Raw genomic sequence first — 25,610 nt, forward strand, 5'->3', positions numbered from 1 at the left:
CAGTGTGCAGGAGAGCAAGATAAAATTCTGATCTTCTGACTCAAAATCCACTGCTCTTTCTACTGCACCATGACCATATTTCTTGTTTTTAAAAGATTTCAGCATATAGATTTGAATTTCTTTTAATAAAGCAAACATTTGTGGATGATTAAATAGACCTTGTAGTTATTTAATAAGTATATATTTATAAATTCTTTACATAATAGAGCATACCTCCAAATTTATTGCTAGACATTATTGTAACACAATGCATTGTCAGACTTTTATGACTATCTGAATTGTATACAAACCCTATACTTGGATAGGACCTGAGAACAGTAATGTAATTTTTTCCCCGTAGTTCACATGAGAAATGACTAAAACTAATAAAAAATGTGTATTTTTTTTTACAGATGAGCTGACTATCACTCCAATTGATACTCGTTGGGTTGGTGCATGGTGGTTTGGCATTTTGATTTGTGCAGGAGTGAATGTGCTCACTGCCATTCCTTTTTTCTTTTTGCCCAAAACGCTTGCAAAGGAAGGATCAAAGGATAATGCTGACATCGTCAAAAATGACAAAGAAGAGAAACAAAAAGAAGTGAAGAAGGAAAATGATGGAATTACTAAAGGCAAATATAAAAATTTTAAATGTTATATAATTTACTTTTTGTTTTATATAGGTGTGTCTCTATTTGAGTCTAGCACTATAACATGCTAGGCTGCATTAGGACAATTTGCCATTAGCAGTCAGCAGTCTAACTAGTCTGATACTTCCTGTGCTACTACTTGGAAATAAGTAATGTAATGTGGAAGCTGAATTATCTCAGATTAGTATTTATATAAAATTCTTTATCAATCTGGGTACTCAATAAACTATTTATTTATTTATTTATTTATTTATTTATTTATTTAGTCCCATTTGCCTTGAAGTTCAAATTTTTTAAAAAGAAATTAAGCCTGGATGGTGTGGCTCAGTGATTGAGTGTGGACCTGTGGTTGATTCCTGGTCAGGGCACATATCTGGGTTGCTGGTTTAAACTCTAGTGGGGAGCATGCAGGAAGCAGCCGATCGATGATTCTATCTCATCATTGATGTTTCTATCTCTTTCTCCCTCTCCCTTCCTCTCTGAAATAAAAGAAATATATACATTAAAAAAAGAAATTAAATCTAAGAGCAAAAGAAGGAAAAATATACACTAATCTGAATAAGTTTACAGTCCTGAACCCAAAGATGTTAGCTTAGCTGTGAGCTTCCTGGAAATTAAGGCAGAAAAAGAAAAAAGAAAGCAAGATATCTAATTGTCTATATTTGATAGATATAGACAAAGAATAGTAGTTCTTAAGGAGAAAATCTTCCCCAAGTAACAAATTGTAAAAAAAAGAAAATAATTGTCATATGTTATGATTTAGGTAGTATTGAACCCATAGTTGTTTCCCAGCAAATGTAGGTAACTGCTCTTTTCCCTCTCCCTCTCCCTCTCCCTCTCCCTCTCCCTCTCCTCTCCCTCTCCCTCTCCCTCTCCCTCTCCCTCTCCCTCTCCCTCTCCCTCTCCCTCTCCCTCTCCCTCTCCCTCTCCCCTCCCCCTCCCCTCCTCCTTCTCCACCTCCTCCTCCTCCTCCTCCTTCTTCTTCTTCCTCCTCCTCCTCCTCCTTCTCCTTCTCCTTCTCCTCCTTTTGGTATAGATTATCAATAAAAGTTTAAAGTATAATTTACAGAAGGTGTTTCTATGGGGAACTAAGTTAAAAGAGTCTAAGTATTTAGATTTTAAAACTTGGCCACATATTAGAATTACCTGGGAAATTTTTAACATTGATGCCTGGAAATTCTGTATTATCCCCAAGAGGTCTGATTTAATTAGTATGAACATTTAATTAGTATGGCCTGGGTCTTGGAATTTTTAGAGAGTATTTATTTAGAAGGCAGAGAAGGGCTAAGTTTTCTTATCTATAAAGTGGAGATGATAATTGTAGTTATAATTATAGAGTTGTTGTGTGAAGGTAAAAGGAGTTCAGGCACTTATTATTATTATTATTATTATTATTATTATTATTACTGCAACTAGTATTATTTGTTGAGGTTGCTACTTCTAAAATCACCCACAATTTATAATGCCAATTTGCACAGAATTTTTATTAACAATTACAATGTTAACAATTGTAACAATTTGTAAGCATTGTAACAATTACAATGCACTTAAACCACAATTGAGCGTAATCCCAGATCATTAAGAGCCAATTCAGAATCTTGCAAATTCCCAGGCATCATGATTATATTACAACTTTTTGCAAAGAGATGGTATGGACTGAGAGAGGATATTCGCATAGAATATTGTTTGTGGTCTGTAGAATTATTTTTCAAAACCAGGAAAGAGCTGAGCTTAATATAAGAAATATAGGAAATAATTTGAACTACTGAGACTCATTAATGAGGACAGGGATGTCAACAAAATGGGTGACTTAAAAAACTCCAAAGAGCTCTGAACACAACTCTCAGCCCTGCTATGTGTTTTATTCCTAAATATGAATTCTACCACTAGAATTCATCTCTTTTCATGGATCTATGCTTCCTCTTCTTTCAATTTGTTTTTTTATTGATACTTTGTTCCAGAATGGATTTTAGGCAGCTTATTAAGCAAACCAGGATAATACAGAATAAGGAAGGTAATCAAGACAGAGAACTTGAAGACGGAAAGTGAAATGAAACCGTGAGACTGTGATCTCAAGTGGCAGCAGTGTGACCCAGAGCATTTGCTAGAGATGGGCAAAATTTGGCTCTGAGTTTTGGCAGTGAACACGAACAGGGAAAAGTTTTGGTTAAATTATATACATGGTACTTAGTATGTACCTAATGAATCAGATCTCAGGGAGTGGGTTTTAAAAGATACCCACGTGGTTTTTAAGCACATTTTGTTGTAAACCATTGGCTGAACCACCAAAAATGATGCTCTGAAAACGCAGAAAATTTATATTCCATGAACTCCCAAATACATACATATTTATTTTAAATGTTCAGGAATGATAATATCAATGACAGAGTGCGAACTTCTTTATCAAGTTGATTTTCTTCCAGACGTTAGAGAACAGAACAAATATCTTTCATTCCAGATGAGAAGAGAGGATATTAATTAGAAGGAAAAAGAGAAGGATAAAAGGAAGTGGTGTGAACACAGACAATATTTTGGTCACATTGTAGTTTTTCCTTAAGACACAATAGTAACGTAGCCAAGGCAAAACTATTGTGTTTTGGTTCCTATCTAGTCAGCTGTGTCACTGCTTGCAGAAGCCTCCAAAGACAGTAGCATGACTTCAGCTTCTAAGAGGTAAAAAGAGTTAACAATGTGCGCATTATAAAACAGGAAAGCAATTTGGAGGGGAAGTTGACGTTTCAGAAAAAGTCCATCAGAAAATGCAGAACCTAGTTAGTTTGACCCTGTTGTCTTTCTTCCCTTTCAGATTTTTTACCATTCATGAAGAGTCTTTTTTGCAACCCAGTTTACATGCTTTTTATGCTAATCAGTGTGGTACAGTTCAATGCATTTATTAATATGATGTTCTTCATGCCTAAATATGTGGAACAGCAATATGGAAAGTCAACTTCAGAAGCAATCTTTCTAATTGGTATGTTTGTCCTTCTCAGCATTGTTAGCCCACTCCCCTCCTCCCCCCTGAAATGGCAAACAGTGATGATGGGTCTAGGAAACTCCTAAATTAAAAACTGTTAGGATATTTCTGTCTCTGATACATTTCTCCCTTCTCTCCAATGAAATCAACAAAGGGTGTCTCTCCGGCACAAATTCAAAATATTTCTGAAAATCTCGAGGAATGCACAAATTAGTTATGATTTTCAGATAGGCAATCCATTAATGAAAAAATTAAAAAAAGGAAGAGAGTGAATTCATTAGGAGTCAATGTTTTACTATCAGATTTTACTCTTGGCTCCCAGTCATGAATTCCATGGTTCTCCAGGTTCCTCTGGTCCCCCTGGTGGTTTCAGGTGTCTCTGCAGCCTATATATTCTGACTTTCTTGTGACCACATGACTACACCACCCCCCCTCTCCCCGGTTAGGTTTCTCTAAGGATCTCTTTACAGCTGTGAAAGTGAATTTCCTAAATTATCTGCATCCACATCACCTAAAGTGTTAGTTAAAAGTTCAGATACCTGGTGCCCACCTTAGACATACTGAATCAGACATACTGAATCTCTGGTGTGGGGCTCTGGAATGGATTTTTAACAACCTCTTTCAAGGGTGTAATTCAATGGGCAGATCCTGGCATGTAAGAATGCAACCTAAGGCTTCCTTCTTTTTTCTTTGTGTGGAGGGAGGAGTAGCAGCAAGACATGCATTGTAAATACACTTGACAATTACAGGCAGTAATCTTTGAAAGTACCTTAAACTGTGCCAAATTCATAACCAAAATGGGAATAGACAACAGCAAAATCATATAAATTATATATATAAAATGACATCCCCAAAGTGGAAATCAATAAATTACTGGTTGGTCAACTTTGACTTGTTGCTCCTACCTGAGTCCTACAAAACATTTATATCCTCCTGTTATGAATTAAATGAATAATAATAGGTCTTCAAAAACATACTTTGACATTGAAGGGCATTTAAAAATCTATCTGTAGCCGAAACCGGTTTGGCTCAGTGGATAGAGCGTCGGCCTGCGGACTGAAGGGTCCCGGGTTCGGTTCCGGTCAAGGGCATGTACCTGGGTTGCGGGGCACATCCCCAGTTGGGGGTGTGCAGGAGGCAGCTGATCGATGTTTCTCTTTCATCGATGTTTCTAGCTCTCTATCTCTCTCCCTTCCTCTCTGTAAAAAAAATCAATAAAATATATTAAAAAAAAATCTCTCTGTAGATAACATGTAACAAGTAGGGATAAAATTCAATCAGCCATATTTACTGTGAAATGGACCTAAATGGTTTCTTATGTAAGAATGTTAGATATCTTTTCTGTAGTCTATAGTTAGATAAAAGTTATACCATATTTGTTTCTCCACTAAGTAACATTGTAAATAACATTTTCTTGCATTTATAGGTATTTACAACTTACCTCCAATATGCATTGGATATATTTTCGGCGGATTAATGATGAAAAAGTTCAAAATTACTGTCAAACAAGCTGCCCACATAGCATGTTGTTTATCTTTCATTGACTTTCTTCTCTACTTTTCGTGTTTTTTTATGGTCTGTGATAATTCTTCAGTTGCTGGCATAACCACCGATTATAAAGGGTATGGTTGTTTTTTTTTTTTTTTTTAACTAAAGAATGTTATACACTTGAATAGTTAATAACATATTTTCTTCAATGATTATCCAGGACCAGACCATTTGCTAATAGAAGCAATCTATGGTCTTTCATCTTTCCTTCATCTGTCAATTACAACCAAATGTATTCAGGCTCCAGGTTTAATAAAGAGGTTAGGAACATATCACAGGGTTGGTGAGTTTATGATTGCACGTGTGTCTATGTGGGTGTCTTTGTAGTATCCTACTAGATATTAAAGTGATATCAAAAGAAACTACCTATAGTTTTAGGTTGCATTGGGATATGTTATCTAAATATTTTATACTCTCACAAATGGGTAAAATTAAGAGTTGAGCATACAGTCTCAATCGTTTTTATGTTTCCACAATAAGCTTAAATTTAGCATATCCCAATCCTGATACATGCTACAATAACTCATATAAATTCATGTATTTCATTTGTATAGTATGTATCATTGTGTTCAGTAGTTTTAGATTTGTATTTTGAGGGTTCTCTGGGTCTATAGGAAGGTTGGGTATGCTAGAAACAGTGCTCCCTGATCGAGCAGAGTCACAGTCCACTTTCTTTCACTGAGTGAGGCTGTAGAATATACTGCACGATTAAGCGGGGTCATTGGCTAGATTCCATGACTGAGTAAGGCTGCCAATTGTGATAAGCCATTGGGTAGGGCTGTAGGCTGGGCTCTGCTGCTGCTCAGTGCTGTAGGCGTGGCTTCACGGTCCGGCAGTATGTTATGCTAGGCTCTGAGGATGCTCAGGATTATTGGTTATGCGGAGTCAGAAGCTATACTTAACAGTAGAGCTGGGCTACTAGCTTGACTTCCTGCCTTAGTGAGGTTGTAGGATGGGCCCAGGTTCCCTGACCGGGCTTCCTGGATGGGTGGTCATCAAGATGGCAGCACTGGTTGTTCCTGATACACTTTTATACTAGAAGAATATATTTGTTTACACATATTTTGTAGTTATGTTTCTGGAGCTAAATGTATTATCTATATTATATGTTGAACTTACAGATTTTGTTAAAATATGTTTTTAATGATTTTAGAGAGAGAGGAAGGGAGAGGGAGAGAGAGAAACATTTATTGGTGGCCTCCCATATGCACCCGATCCCGTAACCTGGGCCAGTGACATTTTGGTGCATGAGATAGCATTCAACTAACTGAGCCACACTGAGAAGGGCCAGATTTTGACCTAAAGTGAGCTTTTGAGATTGCATTAATGAATCTGATCTCTCTTGTTACTTTCCATGATGTGGATCAGCCATAGAGATTAGGGCAACTTTATTTTCGAGTTCTAATAATACTTGGAAGAATACCTCCCATATGGTAGGCCCTCAACTAATTCTTGTTCACTGACTGTTTGTTTATGTAAAATAAATCATTGAAAAAGTGGCTATGTGGTCACTGAAGCAGCTAACTTTTATGCCCTATCTATAATCACCAGGCCACACACTGATGGTTGGAAGTTTTCTGTTTCTATTTTGGGGAAGAAAAAATTTAACTGTGGACTGAGATGAAAAAAAAAAGAAAGAGGAAATGGTCTAATAGTCTTTCAATATTCATGGTATTATTTTAAATCATTTCAGAATGCAGCAAGATTTACACATTGGAAATGCCATCCTTGATGATTGCAACATGGATTGCAACTGTCCAACTAAAACATGGGACCCTGTGTGTGGAAGCAATGGTTTGTCATATATGTCAGCTTGTCTTGCTGGTTGTGAGACATTTGTTGGAACAGGACTGAACATGGTAAAATAATCTATTACCTTTATTTTTTTTAATAGAAATTTTGATTTATGAACTGCATTGGCACTTTCCAACTGTGAACTGGGCCCACATTTGATAAAAATATAATTATAGTCTTTCTTCAAAACCAAATTATTTTGTAGAAAAAAATAAACATTGTTTTTCCATATGCTCATTTAATTTACTTTTTATTTCCTAGGTCTTATTTTAGACCTTTAGAGTGTCTGAGCACTGATCTTTAATTTTATAGCAGTTGACATTATTACTCAGCTAATTTGTTTTAAAAATACTCTGGGCTGAAATATTTTTATCATCGAGATAAAATTGACAGCTTGATCTCAAGTATCCAGCAAATTGTTTTGCTGGAGTTTTTTTTTTCTGTGCATATGTATGCATATGTTGTCTGTGTGTTCCACATTCTGAGAGCTTTGTAAGATGGATTTAGGCATGTTTTCTTGCCTAACAATGTTGGCTGGTGATAACAGTAAATATAAATTTTGAGTCTTATTAAAACCTGGAAACATATAAGAATTCCAAAAAGAATTAACTTTGTTTTTGAAATAAACTATACTTTTTAAAACAAAGCTTTACATATCTTAATTATTTAAATATTCCAACTGAGCATTCTGGAAAAAATTTTGTTTCTGATACTTAGTATTGTGGCAAAACAGTATGTCTTTTTCAAAAGCATGACTTTAGGGTAGGTGAGTTATTGCGAATGTACTCCATATATTTAGAGAGAAATGCCATGTTTCTGAAACTGCCCTTCTATGTTTCACTTTTTGTTATGATCCTGAGAGACACTATAAAGGAGATGAGAATAAAGGGAATAAACAGCCTACATTTTGATCCAATGGGGGATGCAGAGAATATTTGAGATCTGTGTTTAAGATTTTTCTTCCTGAAAGAGGATAATGCATGATTTTTTGACAGGTGTTCCATAACTGTAGCTGCATTCAGACCTTAGGAAACTCATCGGCAGTTCTTGGGCTGTGCGACAAAGGACATGACTGCTCCATGATGCTCCAGTACTTCTTAATCCTGTCGTCAGTCAGCTCTTTCATTTACTCTTTATCTGCCATCCCTGGATACATGGTTCTCCTGAGGTACACAAATTACTTTCTTTATTTAGATTCCTTTCTGGTACTTATTAAGGTAACTTTCTCAGAAAGCCAGTTGGAGCTCAGGGCCTAAGACAGTGATGGCGAACCTTTTGAGCTAGACATGTCAGCATTTTGAAAAACCCTAACTTAACTCTGGTGCCATGTCACATATAGAAATTTTTTGATCTTTGCAACCATAGTAAAACAAAGACTTATATTTTTGATATTTATTTTACATATCTAAATGCCATTTAACAGAGAAAAATCAACCAAAAAAAAATGAGTTCGCGTGTCACCTCTGACACGCGTGTCATAGGTTCGCCATCACTAACCTAAGAGTTCAATGCTTTAATATGTCATTCATTCAGAGTTTTGCATTAAAGCATTATTGAATTTTGTGAAATTTTAAAGGTAGCCCTACACATGTTCTTCTGTTGACTTTTCCCTTTGTTTCTTTTCTTCCTTATTTCTAAGAGTTAATTTAGTGAAATTCTCACTATTTAACACAAGAAGAGACACATCTATATCATAAGGTTACAAGGAAACACCAATAAGATGATGCGTTTGCTAAAAATGTACTGCATCCTTTTGTGAAGAAAGCTGCTTTTATTTTCTGAGCCTTGCTGTAATCAGGGAAGCAAATGGAATACAGAGGCGTTCTCCCTGTGAATTCTTTGAGCAGGTAGCACTGCCGATGCTGAAACGAGTGAGGCGCAAACAGTGGCACTGGGGAATTATAGTCTTCATTTCTACTTACAGGCATTTCAGGCAACAGTGAAAAGGTGGGAGAATTTCTCGAGAGAAAAAGAAATCAGTGTGACTCTTGAAATTATACCAAATCACTTAGCATGTTTGCTTTGGAGTTTTCATCACTTTCCTTTGAAAATTTGTATTTTTTCTTTCCTCCTTGCATTTACTTGTGTAAATAATTGACTTTTCGGTATTTTGCTAATACAAATAATTTAAAAACAGCTAGGCTTGCATTGTTCTTGTTTTAGACTAAAGGTTGAACCATTAGAATCAAGAACTATTACTTCAATGAAAGGATAGAAATGAGCTGATATGAAATATTTTCTCCTTTGATAACTTCCTGATGGAAATGAATGAGGAAAAAGTTTTGGGTAAAATGCCAAGAACCAGAAGTGAGGCTACTGTATAGGCTACAAACTGGATAATCAGGCCTTGAATAACCAAGACTAGAGCATGCAAGGAAATTCTAATGCTCAGGGTGTTACTAGCACACAAACGGTCCTTTTAAGAAATTATGATAGTAGGCCCTGGCCAGGTACTAGTAGCTTACTTGGTTAGAGCATCATCTCTATAAGACAAAGTTGTGGGTTAGATCTCCAATCAAGGCACATACAAGAGTCGACAGTTGAATGCATAAATAAGCAGAGCAACAAATCAATGTTTCTCTCTCTCTCTCTCTCTCTCTCTCTCTCTCTCTCTCTCTCTCATCAATAAATAAAAGTTAAGAAAAAAGAAACTAGTCATTTTATTTTATTTATTTTCTAAAAATTGCTTTGTTTGATTTCTTTTTAAATATTTGTATTGATTTCAGAGAGGACGGGAGATGGAGAGAGAGATAGAAACATCAATGATGAGAGAGTATCATTGATTGGCTGCCTTCTGCACATGCCCCCCACTGGGGATTCAGCTCACAATGGGGGCATGTGCCCTGACTGGGAATTGAATTGTGACCTCCTGGTTCATAGGTCAATGCTCAACCACTGAGTAACACTGAGCAGGCCAAAAGTTGCTTTATTTTTAAAACATTTCACACAATCCCCAACCCCTCCCTTTTGGCAACCATCACATTGTTCTCTGCATCTATGGGTCTGCGTCTTTGATTTGTTTATTCATTTGTATTATTTTTTAGATTCCACATATAAGTGAAAACATATAGTACTTGTCTTTCTCTGTCTGACTTACTTCACTTAACATAATACCCTCTAGGTCCATCTATGTTGTTGCAAATGGCAACATTTCAGTCATTTTTATTGCTGAGTAATAGTCCACCATTGTATATGGTAGTTTAAATCTCATTATTTTATTTGTGAATTCATTTCTCTTTAGGTGTATTAAGCCTGAAGAGAAGTCTCTTGGTGTGGGATTACATGCATTTTCCACAAGAATATTTGGTAAAAATAGTCATTTTTTTCAATATTATATCAGATCATTATTAAATACTAAGTAAATTAAATCACTCTCTCAGAGTAAGAGTCTAGCAAATATCCCTTCTGCTTTAGATAGCACTCTGTAATTAGTATGAGAACAAGTGCAAAAAGAACTAGAGAACTTCCTTCTTTTACTTAAAAAATGTCCTATTTAAACTTAATTCTACTTTTCATCTATTGGATTTGAAAATCAAATGAACAGGAAATGTTATATTAAAATAAAATGTACATTTGATTGACCCAAAACATTGCAGAAAAAATATATTCATGAATTCAATGTTTTTCCCTATCAATAGTTTTGTGTAGCATTTGTCCACAAGATTACTTATCCTTTATAATCTAGAAACTTTAAAAGTAAAAGTAATTTCTAATCTCTCTAAAAAAAAGTCAAGTATTAAATTTAGATATTGTTAATTTTGTTGGTTCTTCAAATAGAGGTAATTAAAATTCTCCCAAACAATATAATGTATCTTAATTCTTACCTTCTTGATAGAGTTTTCTTTTTCTCTTTTATTGTAGCTGGAATCCCTGCACCTATATATTTTGGAGCTTTAATGGACTCCACATGTTTACATTGGGCAACTTTTAAATGTGGTGAGTCAGGAGCATGCAGGATATATGAATCCACTAACTTCAGGTAAAGATAATAATTTTTTAAAAGAATTGTTTTATTAGCATAGACTGCATAAAATGGCACCAACCATCCTATCTAATAAAAGAGAAACATGGTAATTGGTGTACGGCCGCTACCCTTCCCATTGACTAATCAGGGCAATATGCAAATTAACTGTCAGCCAAGATGGTGGCTGGCAGCCAGGCAGCTTGAAACTAACATGAGGCTTGCTTGCTTCAGTGATGGAGGACTCCAATGTTCCCCGCCTGCCGCTGCAGGCCTCTGAGCTGCAAGCAACTATGTAACAAACATAGAAGCTAAACAAAACCCCAGAAACCTGCCGGGCTTCAGCCAGCAGGATCGCAACATTGTAAGCAAAGGCCAGAAACCTACTTTCAGCAGCGGAGGCCTAAGAGCTGGAGCCAAGCCTCAAAGCTAAAGCTGGCCCAGAATAAAAAAAGAAAAAAGAAAAAAAGGAGCGGTTGGGAGCTTCAGTCACTCCCAGCCTGAAAACAGCCCTCAGCTCCTCACCCAGGCTGGCCAGGCACCCCAGTGGGGACCCCCACCCTGAAGGATGTGTGACCAGCTGCAAACAGCCATCATCCCCTCACCCAGGCTGGCCAGGCACCCCAGTGGGGACCCCCACCCTGATCCAGGACACCCTTCAGGGTAAACCAGCCGGCACCCACCCATGCACCAGACCTCTACCCTATATAGTAAAAGGGTAATATGCCTCCCAGCACTGGGATCAGCGGAGCCGCGAGGCCTCCTGGCACTGGGATCAGCGTGACAGGGGGCAGCGCCCAAAACCCCTGATCACTCTGCAGCTCTGTGTGTGACGGGGGCGGCACCCCAACCCCCTGATCGGCCCTGCTCTGTGTGTGACAGGGTGTGGCGCCCCAACCCCCCCCCCCCATGGGCCTTGCTCTGTGTGTGACGGGGTAGAGCCATAACCTCCCCATCGGCCCTGCCCTGAGTGTGAAAGTGGCGGCACCCCAACCCCCTGATTGGCCCTGCTCTGTGCGTACAGGGTACAGAACCCAATCCCCCTGATGGGCCCTGCTCTGTGCATGACGGGGGTGGCGCCTCAACCTCCCCATCGACCCTGCCTTGAGTGTGACGGGATGGTGCCCCAACCCCCCAATCGGCCCTACCCTGAGTGTGACTGAGGGTGGCATCACAACCTCCCGATCACCCTGCTCTGTGTATGACAGGGGGCGGTGCCCCAACTCCCCAGTCGGCCCTGCTCTGAGCCCGACCAGGGGCTCCACCTAGGGATTGGGCCTGCCCTCTGCCACCCGGGAGCAGGCCTAAGCCAGCAGGTCGTTATCTCCCGAGGGGTCCCAGGCTGCGAGAGGGCACAGGCTGGGCTGAGGGGCCCCCCTCACCCCCGAGTGCACAAATTTTTGTGCACTGGCCCTCTAGTCCTATATAATAAAAGCCTAATATGCTAAGTGTCTGGTTGTCTGATTGGCCATTTAGCCAATCAAAGTGTAATATGCTAATGATATGCTAAGGCCACTCAGCCACTCACTATGACATGCACTGACCACCAGGGGGCAGACAGTTGACCAGTTGACCAGTTACTATGATGTGCACTGACCACCAGGGGCCAGATTCTCTGACCAGTAGGTCAGCTTGCTGCTGGGTCTGGCCAATTGGAACTGAGCGAGATGGACTGGACATGCCCTGGGACCCTCCTGTGGTCCTTCCCCGGCTGGCCAACCTCCGTGTCCCTCCCTGCCCTGATCCTGCACTGGTGGGGTCCCTTGGCCTGGCCTGAGCCCTCTCGCAATCCAGGACCCCCCAGGGGATGTTGTAGAGCCAGTTTTGGCCCAATACCGCAGGCCAGGTGGAGGGATCCCACTGGTGCATGAATTCGTGTACCGGGCCTCTAGTGTCTAATATTTTCTTTGCCAAGTGACTAGTCCCGTGGTTGGAAAACTGCAGCTCGTGAGCCACATGCGGCTCTTTGGCCCCTTGAGTGTGGCTCTTCCTAAGCCTTAGGAGTACCCTAATTAAGTTAATAACAATGTACCTGTCTACATAGTTTAAGTTTAAAAAATTTGGCTCTCAAAAGAAATTTCAGTCATTGTACTGTTGATATTTGGCTCTGTTGACTAATGAGTTTGCTGACCACTGGACTAGTCTACTTTTTGTTTTGTTTCCAGAATAGATATTGATACTATATCCTCACTTTTTATTTATGTGCTAGAATTTCATTTTTCTCAATATTTTCAAAGTACTTGATAAATATAAGCATGGATGATTTCCTTAACCTAGCCTTTCAAATGTTGTTTGTTTAATTGTTTGCAGTCAATACATTATTGAAGGTAATGGCTATATATAAGCTACCTATCTAAATTATATTGTTCTGTAAAGCAGCCATTTTCAACCCTTTTCACCTCTTGGCACATGTAAACTAATTACTAAAATTCTGCGGCACACCAAATATATACATATATATATATATATATATATATATATATATATATATATGACTTGGTTTTATATATATATAAATATGTGTGTGTATATATATATATATATATATATATATGACTTGGTTTTATATATATATAAAAATATGTGTATATATATATATATATATTTGCCAATTTGACAAAAGAAAAGATAATTTTGATTCATTCACACTGGACGGCTATTGTTGTATTGACTGTTGTAATTTTTTTTAAATTTTTTTTATATATATATTTTATTGATTTTTTACAGAGAGGAAGGGAGAGAGATAGAGAGCTAAAAACATCGATGAGAGAGAAACATCGATCAGCTGCCTCTTGCACATCTCCCACTGGGGATGTGCCCACAACCCAGGTATATGCCCTTGACTGGGATCGAACCCGGGACCCTTCAGTCCGCAGGCCGACGCTCTATCCACTGAGCCAAACCGGTTTCGGCCTGTTGTAATTTTTTTATTTGAAAATTTAAGGGAAAAAAGGTCAGTGCCCTTGACTAGTCAAGTATTGAATGTTTTAAAAATTCTTGTGGCACACAGTTGAAAATCACTGCTCTAAAGTGTCCCATTTCATCCTCCATCATTTTAGCATCTTACTAGCTTGATTCCTTACTTCCTTTCACCAACTACCTCTGATCTCCAAAGTGATAATTTTCTCTCTCACTAAATTTCACTGACACAATATTCTTCATGTCTCTTAAGGGCTTATTTTTTTTGTTAATCAAAATCTGATTTTGAACAAAATATGTGATATTAATCAGTTTTTGAACAAAACTCTTCCATTTTTTCTCTTTCTATTTCATGTACTTTCATGTTCCATTTGGCATAAGAGTGTCCCATTAGGAGAACTTAATTTAAATTTAAACCAATTATTTCAAAGTAGAGGCCCAGTGCACGAAATTCATGCATGGTGAGGGTAATCCCCTCAGCCCAGCCTGCACCCTCTCCAACCCGGGATCCCTCAGGGGTTGTCCGACTGCCTCTCGTAATCTGGGACCGCTGGCTCCTAACCACTTGCCTGCCTGCCTGCCTGCCTGCCTGATCGCCCCTAACCATCTCTGCCTGCCTGATGGCCCCTAACTACTTCTGCCTGCCTGTCTGATCACCCCTAACTACTCCCCTACTGGCCTGATCACCCCTAACTGCTCCCCTGCTGGCCTGATCGCCCCTAACCACCTCTGCCTTTTCCCACACCCGGGACCCAGGATTCCCTCCTCTGGCCAGTTGCAGGCACCCAGGACCCAGGCTTCCTTCCTACTGGCCGGCCGCAGGCACCCAGGACCCGGGCCTGCTTTGCCCGCACCAGCAGCAACCGCAGGGGACCGTGGGCAGGCGGCTTTGCCAGGGCTGCAGCCACAGGTGCCCAGGACCATGGAGTGGGTGGCTTGTCCCTCTCCCAGGCCACAGGTGCAGGAGCAACTGTTGACTCCTGGGATCACGGGGCATGTGGCTTGTCTCTCTCCCAGGCTGGGCCACAGGCACAGGCGCAGGCGCAGGCACAGGCACAGGCGCAGGCACAGGTGCAGCTGCTGATACCTGGAACTGCAGGGTGGGAGGCTTGTCCCTCTCCCAGGCTGAAGCCTGGCTGGTCCCCATTTCTCTCTCATGAGCTCATTTGTTCCTGGTTGGTCCCCATTCCTCTCCCATGAGCTCATTTGTGCCTGGCTGGTCCCCATTCCTCTCTCACCAGTGTTGAGTGTCTGAGCTGTTATGGTGTGAGGGTGTGACAACAGTTTGCATATTAGTTATTTATTATATAGGATGTGAAAATCACATAAAATAATTGTATAAACCATGAATGTGTACATATATACTTTTAAAACTATAAAAATAAGTGAGGAACAAAATTAATAAAATTCAACATAATGTTATATCTGGGATGGTTAGAAAGCATTAGGATTATAGGGTACACAGAGGACTTAAATGTATTAGTATTTTCTGCTAAATAGGTCTGAAATAAAAGTAGCAAAATTTATTCATTTAAAAAAACCATGGTAGTGAGTTAAGATTTGTTTAATTTTTTTCCCTGTATTCTTGAAATGTTTCATAATAAAATAAAATTTTAGAAGTAGAAAGATGAAAATACAAAGCAGAAATCAATAGGCTACATATCATAGATGTAACAAAAAACAAAAGCTGTGTTTTTGAAAAGTTTAAAATATAATAATGGCAGTTATCTGGAAAGACAGAGGTAGCACAAATAAAAAGTATTATGAATGAAAAAGGGCCCTAGCCATGGCTCAGTTAGTTGAAGCATCATCTCATTCATCAGAGTTGCAGGTTCGATTCCTGGTGAAGGCACATATCTAGGTTGTGGGTTTGATTCCAGGTCAGGGCATGTACAAGAGGAAATTAATTGATGTTTCTCTCTCACATCAATGTCCCCCCCACCCTTTTTTGCTCTCTTTCTCTCAAATCAATAAAAAAATATCTTCCAGTGAGGATTAAAAATGAAAAAGGGAATATAAGTACGATTACTTATGGGTTTTAAATATAACAAGTTGGAAACATATTGAATGGGAATTTTTAAAACAAATATATATTACCAAAATGTTACTATAAATATATAAAAACATGAATATTTTATAGCTATTAAAATTGAATCAATCAAAATGTGCATCTCTAAAAGCACTGAGTCCAGATGCTTTTAAGGCAAGTTTTACAAATTTTTGATGATCTGGTGATAATGGCGATTCTTTGGGAGTATTTTTATTAAACACTGGACCAGAGGTCCAATCACTGTCAGTATTAAATTTAAGTTGGAGTGTCTAGTCAATGTAAACAAATAAAAATAGTACTGAAAGATCAGAAAAAAAGAAAAAATTGGATTTTCTGGATGAAAAATTCTAAAGAAAACCATTTTAACAAAAATTAATAAGCAAAGTTGCGTATGTATGATCAACATGCAAAACAATTAGCTGCTGTTGTTCTTATGGGAATAAAATACTGAAAATTAAAGATCTACAAAACTAGTTCGTATTCACCATACTGTCTATATAAAATTTAGTATGTTTCAACTTTTTTTTTTGACAGACACCTCTACCTTGGATTGCCAGCAGCACTAAGAGGATTAAGCTATATTCCAGCCATTTTTATCCTAATTATTTTGAGGAAGTATCGTCTACCTGGTGAAAATACCACTTCAGGAACTGTGCCTGCAGAGGAAAAGGTTACAGGGAATGAGGGCCAAGAAATGGACCAAACTTGCAAAATTTTGAATAATAATGTATTGAACACTAAAATGTAATATCCTATTATTCATGTTTCCCGGAGTTGGAGAACACACTATAACTTAATATTTGTAAAAATCAATAGAGGTACTGTAGGTAACCTTTTCTTGTCTAAGGACCTAAAAAAAGTTTTTTTACTTAAGGTAAAAAGAAAAAAATTCACTGATTCACTGATGGTATTTCTGAGCCATCAACGGCACTTGAGGTTTTTCTTAGATGGACATTTATAGCAACCTTGAGAACTGGAGATTAGAGCCAGCTTTATTATTTAAAAATATTTTGTTAATCTTCGCCCAAGAATCTATTTCTATTAATTTCTTTAGATAAGAAGGGAGAGAGATAGAGATAGATAGATAGATAGATAGATAGATAGATAGATGGATGGATAGATAAACAGACCGATAGATAGAAACATCAAAGTGAGAAACATTGATCAATTGCCTCCCTTGGATTAAACCCACAGCCTAGGTGTGTCCCCTGACTGGGAATCAAACCCACAACCTTTTGGTGTAGGGGATGATGCTCCTACCAACTGAGCCACCCAGCCAGGCCTACAGCCAACTTTACATTTATGTTAAAACAGCAATTTCTCTTTTAACTTATGTACAATAAGAATATATTTCCTTCATTGTCTTTTCCAAATGACTCTAAAAATTCCCTGTTATGAAAATCTACTTAATTCCATTGAGTATCTGCTTTGCTATTGGGGTTAGAGACTGGAATTCTCATCCTGCTATGTGAATATTTAAGTATTTTATTCAAATTTATTGCTTCCAACTAAAAGAAGCAATAAATTTGTTGTCTTCTTTTATTTATAAATTATTCTTTAACTCCTCCTATTTACTCCAGACATGACTTTGAAAATAGTTTACTCATCAATGTGCCATCACATGCTTTCAACCCATTCCCTGCTTTATTATTCATGCCATATATTTGCTCGTTTTGTTCAGCAAACTGACAAACTGAATCAGGTTATTAAAAATCATGTAGTAAAGATTGTTGGAATTTTATTTTCAGCAATTCAAACCAGGTTACTTTTTCTTAAAAACAAGTGTCTGAGCCAAAGAATGAAAGGGTCATATTAGAAAGACACTAGTCCTTAAAGGCTGCTTGTAATGAAGATATTGTCAAAGAAACACTTTACCAGATTTAGGAGGCCTCCTTAGACCAATGTTTATGCCATTCACAGCGTCCTAAGTTAGTGTACAAGCACTAATTTTCCATAAACCATCTTAGAGAATGAAAATTTTAAAAAGTAGCTTCTCTTATGAAACTGAACTTAATAAAATTCAAGATGCACATTTAAAACTAAATCTACTCTATAGAACAAACAAAAACTAAACATACAGTATTACTTTATAATTTATAGATATAACACAAGAGCCTTATGGATAATGGAGATGGGGTTCAAGAGATTAGAATGAACATCCATGTGCATCTATTGCTATATCTTCCTCCTTATTCTTCATCACATTGAAATTAGCGTCAATATATAAAAATGATATAATCCCCAATAGTGAGGAGAATGCGGAAAAGAAGAACGGAAGAGGGTCTTAATATACTATGGTTACTTATGTGGAATATAAAGAGAATGGGAGTGTTTCTAGACTGGTAGAAGCTGTAATCCAGAATTCACTTAGAAGGCCCCTGAATGTAGGTAGGAGCCTCTGGTTGAAAGTTTGAAGAATGTAAGTTGGTAGCTGGACAAAATAGAGGCCAGTTACTTGAAAGACTGTCTACAGACATTTTTTTCAGACAAACATGATTTCTTGAACAATTGGATGTGCTACATGAGGAAAAAGCAAGTGAGATGAGAAAGACTGGGTAGAAAAAGTTTTTGGGAAAGAAGTAAGAGTTAATTTTTGGACTTGTGAAGCTTGAGACTTCATCTCTAGGTGTATTAAAAATAACCGTGATTCAAGACAGGGACAGTGTGGAAATATGGGAGAGGAGCTAAAACCATTGGAAATGAACAGTGGAACTCAGGGTAGGTATGACTACAGCATTAGATCCAGTTGAGGGTTAGGACCTGATGACATTAATTTTGGAGCTGCTTTTTCTGGAGGGAAGGAAGTAGAGAGAATGGCCTGGAAGCTAAAAGAGGGGCAAGAACTTACCACATAGCCAGAGAGTTGTGAGAAAAAGTAAACAGGTACCACATAAAAAGTTTTGGGGGTAAGCAACATCCCCAGAAGAAACTTGAATTTAGGTTAGGGTGCAGTAGTGACAAGAAGGCGCATTTATGATTTTGAGAATATAAATAGTTTTGGGATTCTAAGTACCAGAAGACAAAGTGAAAGACAGAAAATTTCAGGAAATGACATTTAAGAGGAAAAGGTTGATAATTGGAGGTGTCTGGAAATTATGCATGAAAATTAGAAGGAAGGAAATGAGAGATAACTTGGAATTCTGAAGCTTTTTGGGCGACTCACATATGAAATTTATGAAGAATTCATACAAGTCAACACCAAAAACAAACAAACACTACTATTTAAAATGGGCAGAGGACTTGAATAGACACTTTTTCAAAGAGGACATAGTGATGGCCAATAGACATACAAGAAAATGCTCAACGCCACTCACTAATCATCAGAGAAATGCAAATTAAAACCACAGGAAGATGTTACCTCACACCTGTCAGAATGGCTATCATAAATAAATCAATAAGCAACAAGTGCTGTGAAGATGTGGCAAAAGGGCACCCTTGTGCACTGTTGGTGGGAATGCAGATTGGTGCAGTCACTATGGAAAACAGTATGGAACATTCCTCAAAACACTAAAAATGGAACTGCCTTATGACACAGCGATTCTGTTTCTGGAAATATATCCAAAGAAACCCAAAACATTAATTCAAAAGAATATATGCACCTGCATGTTCATTACAACCTTATTTACAATAGTGAAGATGTAAGCAACCCAAGTGCCATCAATAGTCAAGTAGATAAAAAAAGTTGTGGTATATTTACACAATAGAATATTATTTGGCCATTAAAAACAACAACAAAATCTTACCATTTGCAGTGGCATGGATGAAACTAGAGGGTATGATGCTAAGTGAAATACGACAGACAGAGAAAGGTAAATACATATGATTTCACTAATATGTGGAATCTAAAGAACAAAATAAATGAAAAAGTAAAATTGAAACAGACTTATAGACACAGAGAACAAACTGTTGATTACCATAGGTTAGGAGGTTTTGCGGATTAAGTAAAAAAGGTAAAAAGATTGAGAAGTACAGATTGGTAGTCACAAAATAGTCATGGGGGTGTAAAGTACAGTGTAGGAAATATAATAAACTAGAGGCCTGGTGCACAAAAATTTGTGCACTCGGGGGGAAGGGGGGGGGTCCCTCAGCCTGGCCTGTGACCTCTCGTAGTCTGGGACCCCTCGGGAGATAACGCCCTACTGGCTTAGGCCTGCTCCCGGGTGGCAGAGGGCAGGCCCAATCCCTAGGTGCAGCCCCTGGTCGGGCTCAGAGCAGGGCCGATTGGGGGGTTGGGGCACCGCCCCCTGTCACACTCAAGGCAGGGTTGATGGGGAGGTTGCGGCGCCACCCCTTGTCACGCACAGAGCAGGGCCCATCAGGGCGTTGGGGAGCTCCCCACTGTCACACACAGAGCAGGGCCCATCAGGGGGTTGAGGAGTTCCCCCCTGTCACTCACAGAGTAGGGCCGATAGGGGAGTTGGGGCACCGCCCCCTGTCACACACAGAGCAGGGCGGATCAGGGGGTTGGGGTGCCACCCTCTATCACCCACAGAGCAGGGCCGATCAGGGGATTGGGGCGCCGCCACTGTCACACTCAGGGCAGGGCTGATGGGGAGGTTATGGCTCTACCCTGTCACACATAGAGCAGGGCCTGTGTGTGTGGGGGGGTGTTGGGGCACCGCACCCTGTCACACACAGAGCCGCAGGGCAATCAGGGGGTTGGGGAGCTCCCCAGTATCAGGCACAGAGCAGGGCTGATCAGGAGGTTGGGGCGCCTTCTCCTGTCACGAACAGAGCAGGGCAGATAGGGAGGTTGTGGCCCCGCCCCCTGTCACACACAGAGCCGCAGGGCAATCAGGGGGTTTGGGCGCTGCCCCCTGTCACGCTGATCCCGGTGCCGGGAGGCCTCGCGGCTCCACTGATCCCAGTGCTGGGAGGCATATTACCCTTTTACTATATAGGATAGAGGCCTGGTGCATTGGTGGGGCTAGCTGGTTTGCCCTGAAGGGTGTCCTGGATCAGGGTGGGGGTCCCCACTGGGGTGCCTGGCCAGCCTGGGTGAGGGGATTATGGCTGTTTGCAGCTGGTCAAACACCCTTCAGTGTGGGGGTCCCCACTGGGGTGCCTGGCCAGTCTGGGTGAGGGGCTGAGGGCTGAAGCTCCCAACTGCTCCTTTTTTTCTTTTCTTTTTTTTAATTCTGGGCCAGCTTTAGCTCTGGCTCCAGTTCTGAGGCCTCTGCTGCTGAAAGCAGGTATCTGGTTTGTTTGGGTTCTATAATCGAAACAATGTATAACTCCAGCTCTGAGATCCAGGCTCGCTGAAAGCAGGTTTCTGGGGTTTTGTTTAGCTTCTATATTTGTTACAACGTTTCAAACTGCAGGCTCAGAGGCTGGCAAGGCAGGTGGGGAACGTTGGTTTCCTCCGTCACTGAAGCAAGCAAGCCTCATGTTAGTTTCAAGCTGCCTGGCTGCTGGCTGCCATCTTGGCTGACAGTTAATTTGCATATCTCCCTGATAGCCAATGGGAAGTGTAGCGGTCATACGCTAATTACCGTGTTTCTCTTTTATTAGATAGGATAATATTGTAATCTTACCTAATAATAGACAAACATGTAAATTGACCATCCCTCTGCTATGCTCACCAGCCGATCAGGAGAGTATGCAAATTAACCCAACAAAGATGATGGTTAATTTGCATACGCAGGCGCAGAGTGGCGGAGCGAAGACTGAAGGCTCTGGCCGGAGCAGTGAGGACTGAAGGCTCCAGCCGGAGCGAAGGCCTGGGTCCCGGATGCTGGAGGAAAACCAGTGCTGGCAGCCAGGGGAAGGGAAGGCCTATTGCATGAATCTCCTTGTGCAACGGGCCGCTAGTTATTATATATGATGCCAGTTGGGTATGGGAAATATCAGAGAGAACACTTTGTAAAGTATATGATTGCCTAACCACTATGCTGTACATCTAAAACTAATAAAAAATAGTATTAAATGTAAACTGTAATTGAAAAAAAAAAGTACAATAGCAGGAAAAAAAAGTGGCTGCTTCTGTGACACGATTATCATGAAAAGTAAAGAACGGCACATTTATCTTTCATTTCAGTTTTTTTTTTTTGTACTCTTATTTTTTTCCTGTCTATATAGAACACGATTTTAAATGATATTTCATTAGTAATAACACATCATCAAAATAATAAGAAGAGGCGAAACCGGTTTGGCTCAGTGGATAGAGCATCGGTCTGCAGACTGAAGGGTCCCAGGTTCGATTCTGGTCAAGGGCATGTACCTGGGTTGCGGGCACATCCCCAGTGGGAGATGTGCAGGAGGCAGCTGATCGATGTTTCTCTCTCATCGATGTTTCTAACTTTCTATCTCTCTCCCTTCCTCTCTGTGAAAAATCAATAAAATATATATTTAAAAAATAAATAAATAAATAAATAAAGCTAAACTTTAAAAAAAAAATAAGAAGAAGAAATAAGATAATGTATTTTACAGAAAGGAACGAAACAGAGTCCTCTAATTATAAGAGTTGTTTACGATCTCCAATGGTGTTTATTGAACAATTGTTTTCTCAATTCTGGACTTGATTCTATAGGATATGTATGTTGGTGTGTATGTGTGAGGTAGGTGGTAACTAAGCTGTAGGCTGTAGAATTCAAGTAGAATTCAAGTTGGTGTCATTTTTATTAGGGTGAATTAATATACACAGAAAACACTGAACAAATAATAGTACAAGATAACTTTAAACACTATAGATATATGATGAGCCACTAAGTAATCAGAGTTTTTTCCTAAGCATTTCATTCAGGTCTTGGTGGGAAATGATGAATCAGGATTGATGAAGAGAAAGAAAAACACCAAGTCCTGATTGATAGAATAGTAGAAGCAAATGTAAGAGTATCTCTTTTGCTGCTGCTGGCTACATTATAGCGATTACAGTTTTGATCATTGAGATATTGGCAGAGGCTTGATTAATTGGGAAGGGATTTCATCCTAACATAAAAAGAAATCTTCCTAGCCCAGCCAGCATGGCTCAGTGATTGAGCGTAGACTTAGGAACTGGGAGGTTATGGTTCAATTCTGGCCAGGGCACATGCCTGAGTTGCAAGCTGGATCCCCAGTGTGGGGCTTGCAGGAGGCAGCCGATCAATGATTCTCTCTTATAATTGATGTTTCTATCTCTCTTCCTTCCTCTCTGAAATCAATAAAAACTATATATATGTATGTGTGTACATATATATATGTACACACACACACACACGCACATATATACACACACACATATATATAATTTCTTTCTAAGAATATATTTTGTCCTTTTACTTCTTCCTTCCTGAACTGTGGGTATCAAGCCTCAGCAAGAAGCCATCTTGCAAATATAAGGCCATACTTTCTTTCTTTATTTTTATAGGGAAATATCCCTTCAGACTTGTTACTTAGTAATCTAGTAATAAAGTGGTTTTTGAAATTTCTGCCTGTGTAAATAATGAATCTTTCCTCAGTTCTTACAGCCTGAAAAAAGGTTGACATCCTATATAATAAAGAGATAATATGCAAATAGATGTCACGCCCTCACGCCACCATGCAGTAATGGCTCAGACACTTAACACTTAGGAGAAAGGAATGGGGACCATCCAGGCACAAATGAGCTCATGAGAGAGGAATGGGGACCAACCAGGGCTGTGGCCCGGGAGAGGGACAAGCCACCCTCGCCGTGGTCCCAACACCAGTGGCTGCACCTGTGCCTGCAGCCCAGGAGAGGGAAAATCTGCACACTCCATGGTCCCCACGGTCCTGGGACCAGTGGCTGTGCCTGTGGCCTGGGAGAGGGATAAGCCACCTGCCCCATGATCCCAGGTGCCTGCGACTGCGGCCTGGGCAAAGCTGCCCTTCCATGGAACCCTGCAGCTGTGGCCGGCCCGGGCAAAGCTGGCTCGGGTCCTGGGTGCCTGTGGTTGGCCAGAGGGAGGGAAGTCTGGGTCCTGGGTGCTTGTGACCGGCTGGAGGAGGGAATATGACTTTCTCTCCTCATTTTTTTTTTTTACCTCCACCTATTTTCTACTCCCTTGCTTTATTGAGTTACACAAATATTTTTTATTCTATTACATATTACTCTCACTTCAAATTTGTATGGTTCAGGAGAAACCAAGATGGCTGCATAGGTAAACACCTGAAATTGCTGCCTTGCACAACCACTTCAAAAATACAACAAAAGACAAAATGGACATCATCCAGAACCACAGGAAGGCTGTCTGAGTGGAAATTCTACAACTAGAAGGAAAGAGAAAAGCACACTGAAACTCAGAGGAGGTGCAGAAGTAAAGTGCAGAGGTACAGGGGCGCATGCAGAAAGGGCTGGCAACTGAGGACACAGTTGTTTTTTTCAATTGGGATGGAGACACACGCTCCCACTCTAAACTCCAGTTCTGGGCTAGTCTCTGGGGACCCAGACTCATACGGGGAGAAACTGGACTGTCTGGCAGCGGGCGGAACTTGAGGGCAGCTTTCTCTCAGAGGTGCTTACAGTGATTACTGGGACACTGAGACCCAGGGCCTCTTAGGGCAGGGCTGAGGATCAGCTACAGCTGTTTGCTCCGCCCTGTTGATTCCCTGAGACCCCATCCCACCCAAGCTGTGTGCAGAGGCTTTTGCATATGAATGACCTGGCCCTTTGCAATCTAAAATTACCTAACAAACTGCAGCTGGGTCAGAGAGACTCAGAACATCCAAAAGAAGGCCCAAGGCCCCACAGCAGCTTGTTTCACAGCTGGGCCTCATCTGGGCACCTCCAAATCTCAAACACAAAAGAGGAATCTGCAGATCTCTCCATAGCTCCTGCTGGGTAGCCTGAGGCAGAGGCTAAATTAGCACCTCCTTAGAGATCCAAATGCCAGTGTACCCAGTGGTCAGGTTTGGACCATCCAGATTACAACTCCTCAGATCCATAAGGGACACACTCAGGGGGCAGACTCAGTGAGCACCAAAGCCCCACTGAAGCAAGTCTTGCTACATAAGGGTGTCTCCCGCACAGAAATTCTCCTACCATAGACACAGCTTATTCTCACAGCCAATTGGCGTGGAGGTCAATTCCTCCCAGTGATACCAACTACAATCAAGGCTTAACTACCACAAGAGTGTGCACACAGCCCACAAAGGGGTGCACCAAGAGTGTCCACCTCAGGTAATTGGGGAGGCTGAGCTATTGGGCCCTATAGGACACCTAGCACAGAAAGCCACCCTATCAACACAGGGAAGCAATCAAAATGTGGAGACAAAGAAACAGGTCACAAATGACAGAAATGGAGGAAAGCAAACTACTGGATATAGAGTTCAAAACCACACTTATACGGTTTTACAAGAATTTTCTAGAAACTGCCGATAAATTTAGTGAGACCCTTAATAAATCTAGTGAGATCCTTGAGGATATGAAAAAGGACCAAATAGAAATTAAGCATACACTGACTGAAATAAAGAATATTATACAGAGATCCAACAGCAGACTATAGGATCGCAAGAATCAAGTCAATGATTTGAAGTACGAAGAAGTAAAAAACACCCAACTGGAAAAGCAAAAAGAAAAAAGAATCCAAAAATATGAAGATAGTGTAAGGAGCCTCTGGGACAATTTCAAGCAAACCAATGTCCGAATTATGGGGGTGCCAGAAGAGGAAAGAAAGCAAGATATTGAAAACCTATTTGAAGAAATAATGACAGAAAACTTCCCCTACCTGGTGAAAGAAATAGACTTATAAGTCCAGGAAGTGCAGAGAACCCCAAATAAAAGGAATTCAAAGAGTACCA

The 25,610-nt window shown here is 40.1% G+C and overlaps 1 protein-coding gene across 2 annotated transcripts in view; it reads left to right on the plus strand.

Moving 5' to 3' along the window:
- The window catches only part of SLCO1A2 (solute carrier organic anion transporter family member 1A2), a 35,114-nt gene extending 16,778 nt beyond the window's left edge, over window positions 1–18,336 (plus strand). For both annotated transcript variants that reach the window (XM_036301457.1, XM_036301458.1), the window contains exons 8-15: window positions 393–611; window positions 3,436–3,600; window positions 5,030–5,225; window positions 6,845–7,010; window positions 7,941–8,113; window positions 10,187–10,251; window positions 10,807–10,924; window positions 16,410–18,336. In XM_036301457.1, the coding sequence (XP_036157350.1) occupies window positions 393–611; window positions 3,436–3,600; window positions 5,030–5,225; window positions 6,845–7,010; window positions 7,941–8,113; window positions 10,187–10,251; window positions 10,807–10,924; window positions 16,410–16,623 (1,316 nt within the window). In that variant the 3' untranslated portion in view covers window positions 16,624–18,336. The remainder of the gene's footprint in view (window positions 1–392; window positions 612–3,435; window positions 3,601–5,029; window positions 5,226–6,844; window positions 7,011–7,940; window positions 8,114–10,186; window positions 10,252–10,806; window positions 10,925–16,409) is intronic.
- The last annotated feature ends 7,274 nt before the right edge of the window (window positions 18,337–25,610 follow it).

This window comes from Myotis myotis, unplaced genomic scaffold (genome assembly GCF_014108235.1).
Source record: "Myotis myotis isolate mMyoMyo1 unplaced genomic scaffold, mMyoMyo1.p scaffold_m19_p_3, whole genome shotgun sequence".
Taxonomy (NCBI): Eukaryota; Metazoa; Chordata; class Mammalia; order Chiroptera; family Vespertilionidae; genus Myotis; species Myotis myotis.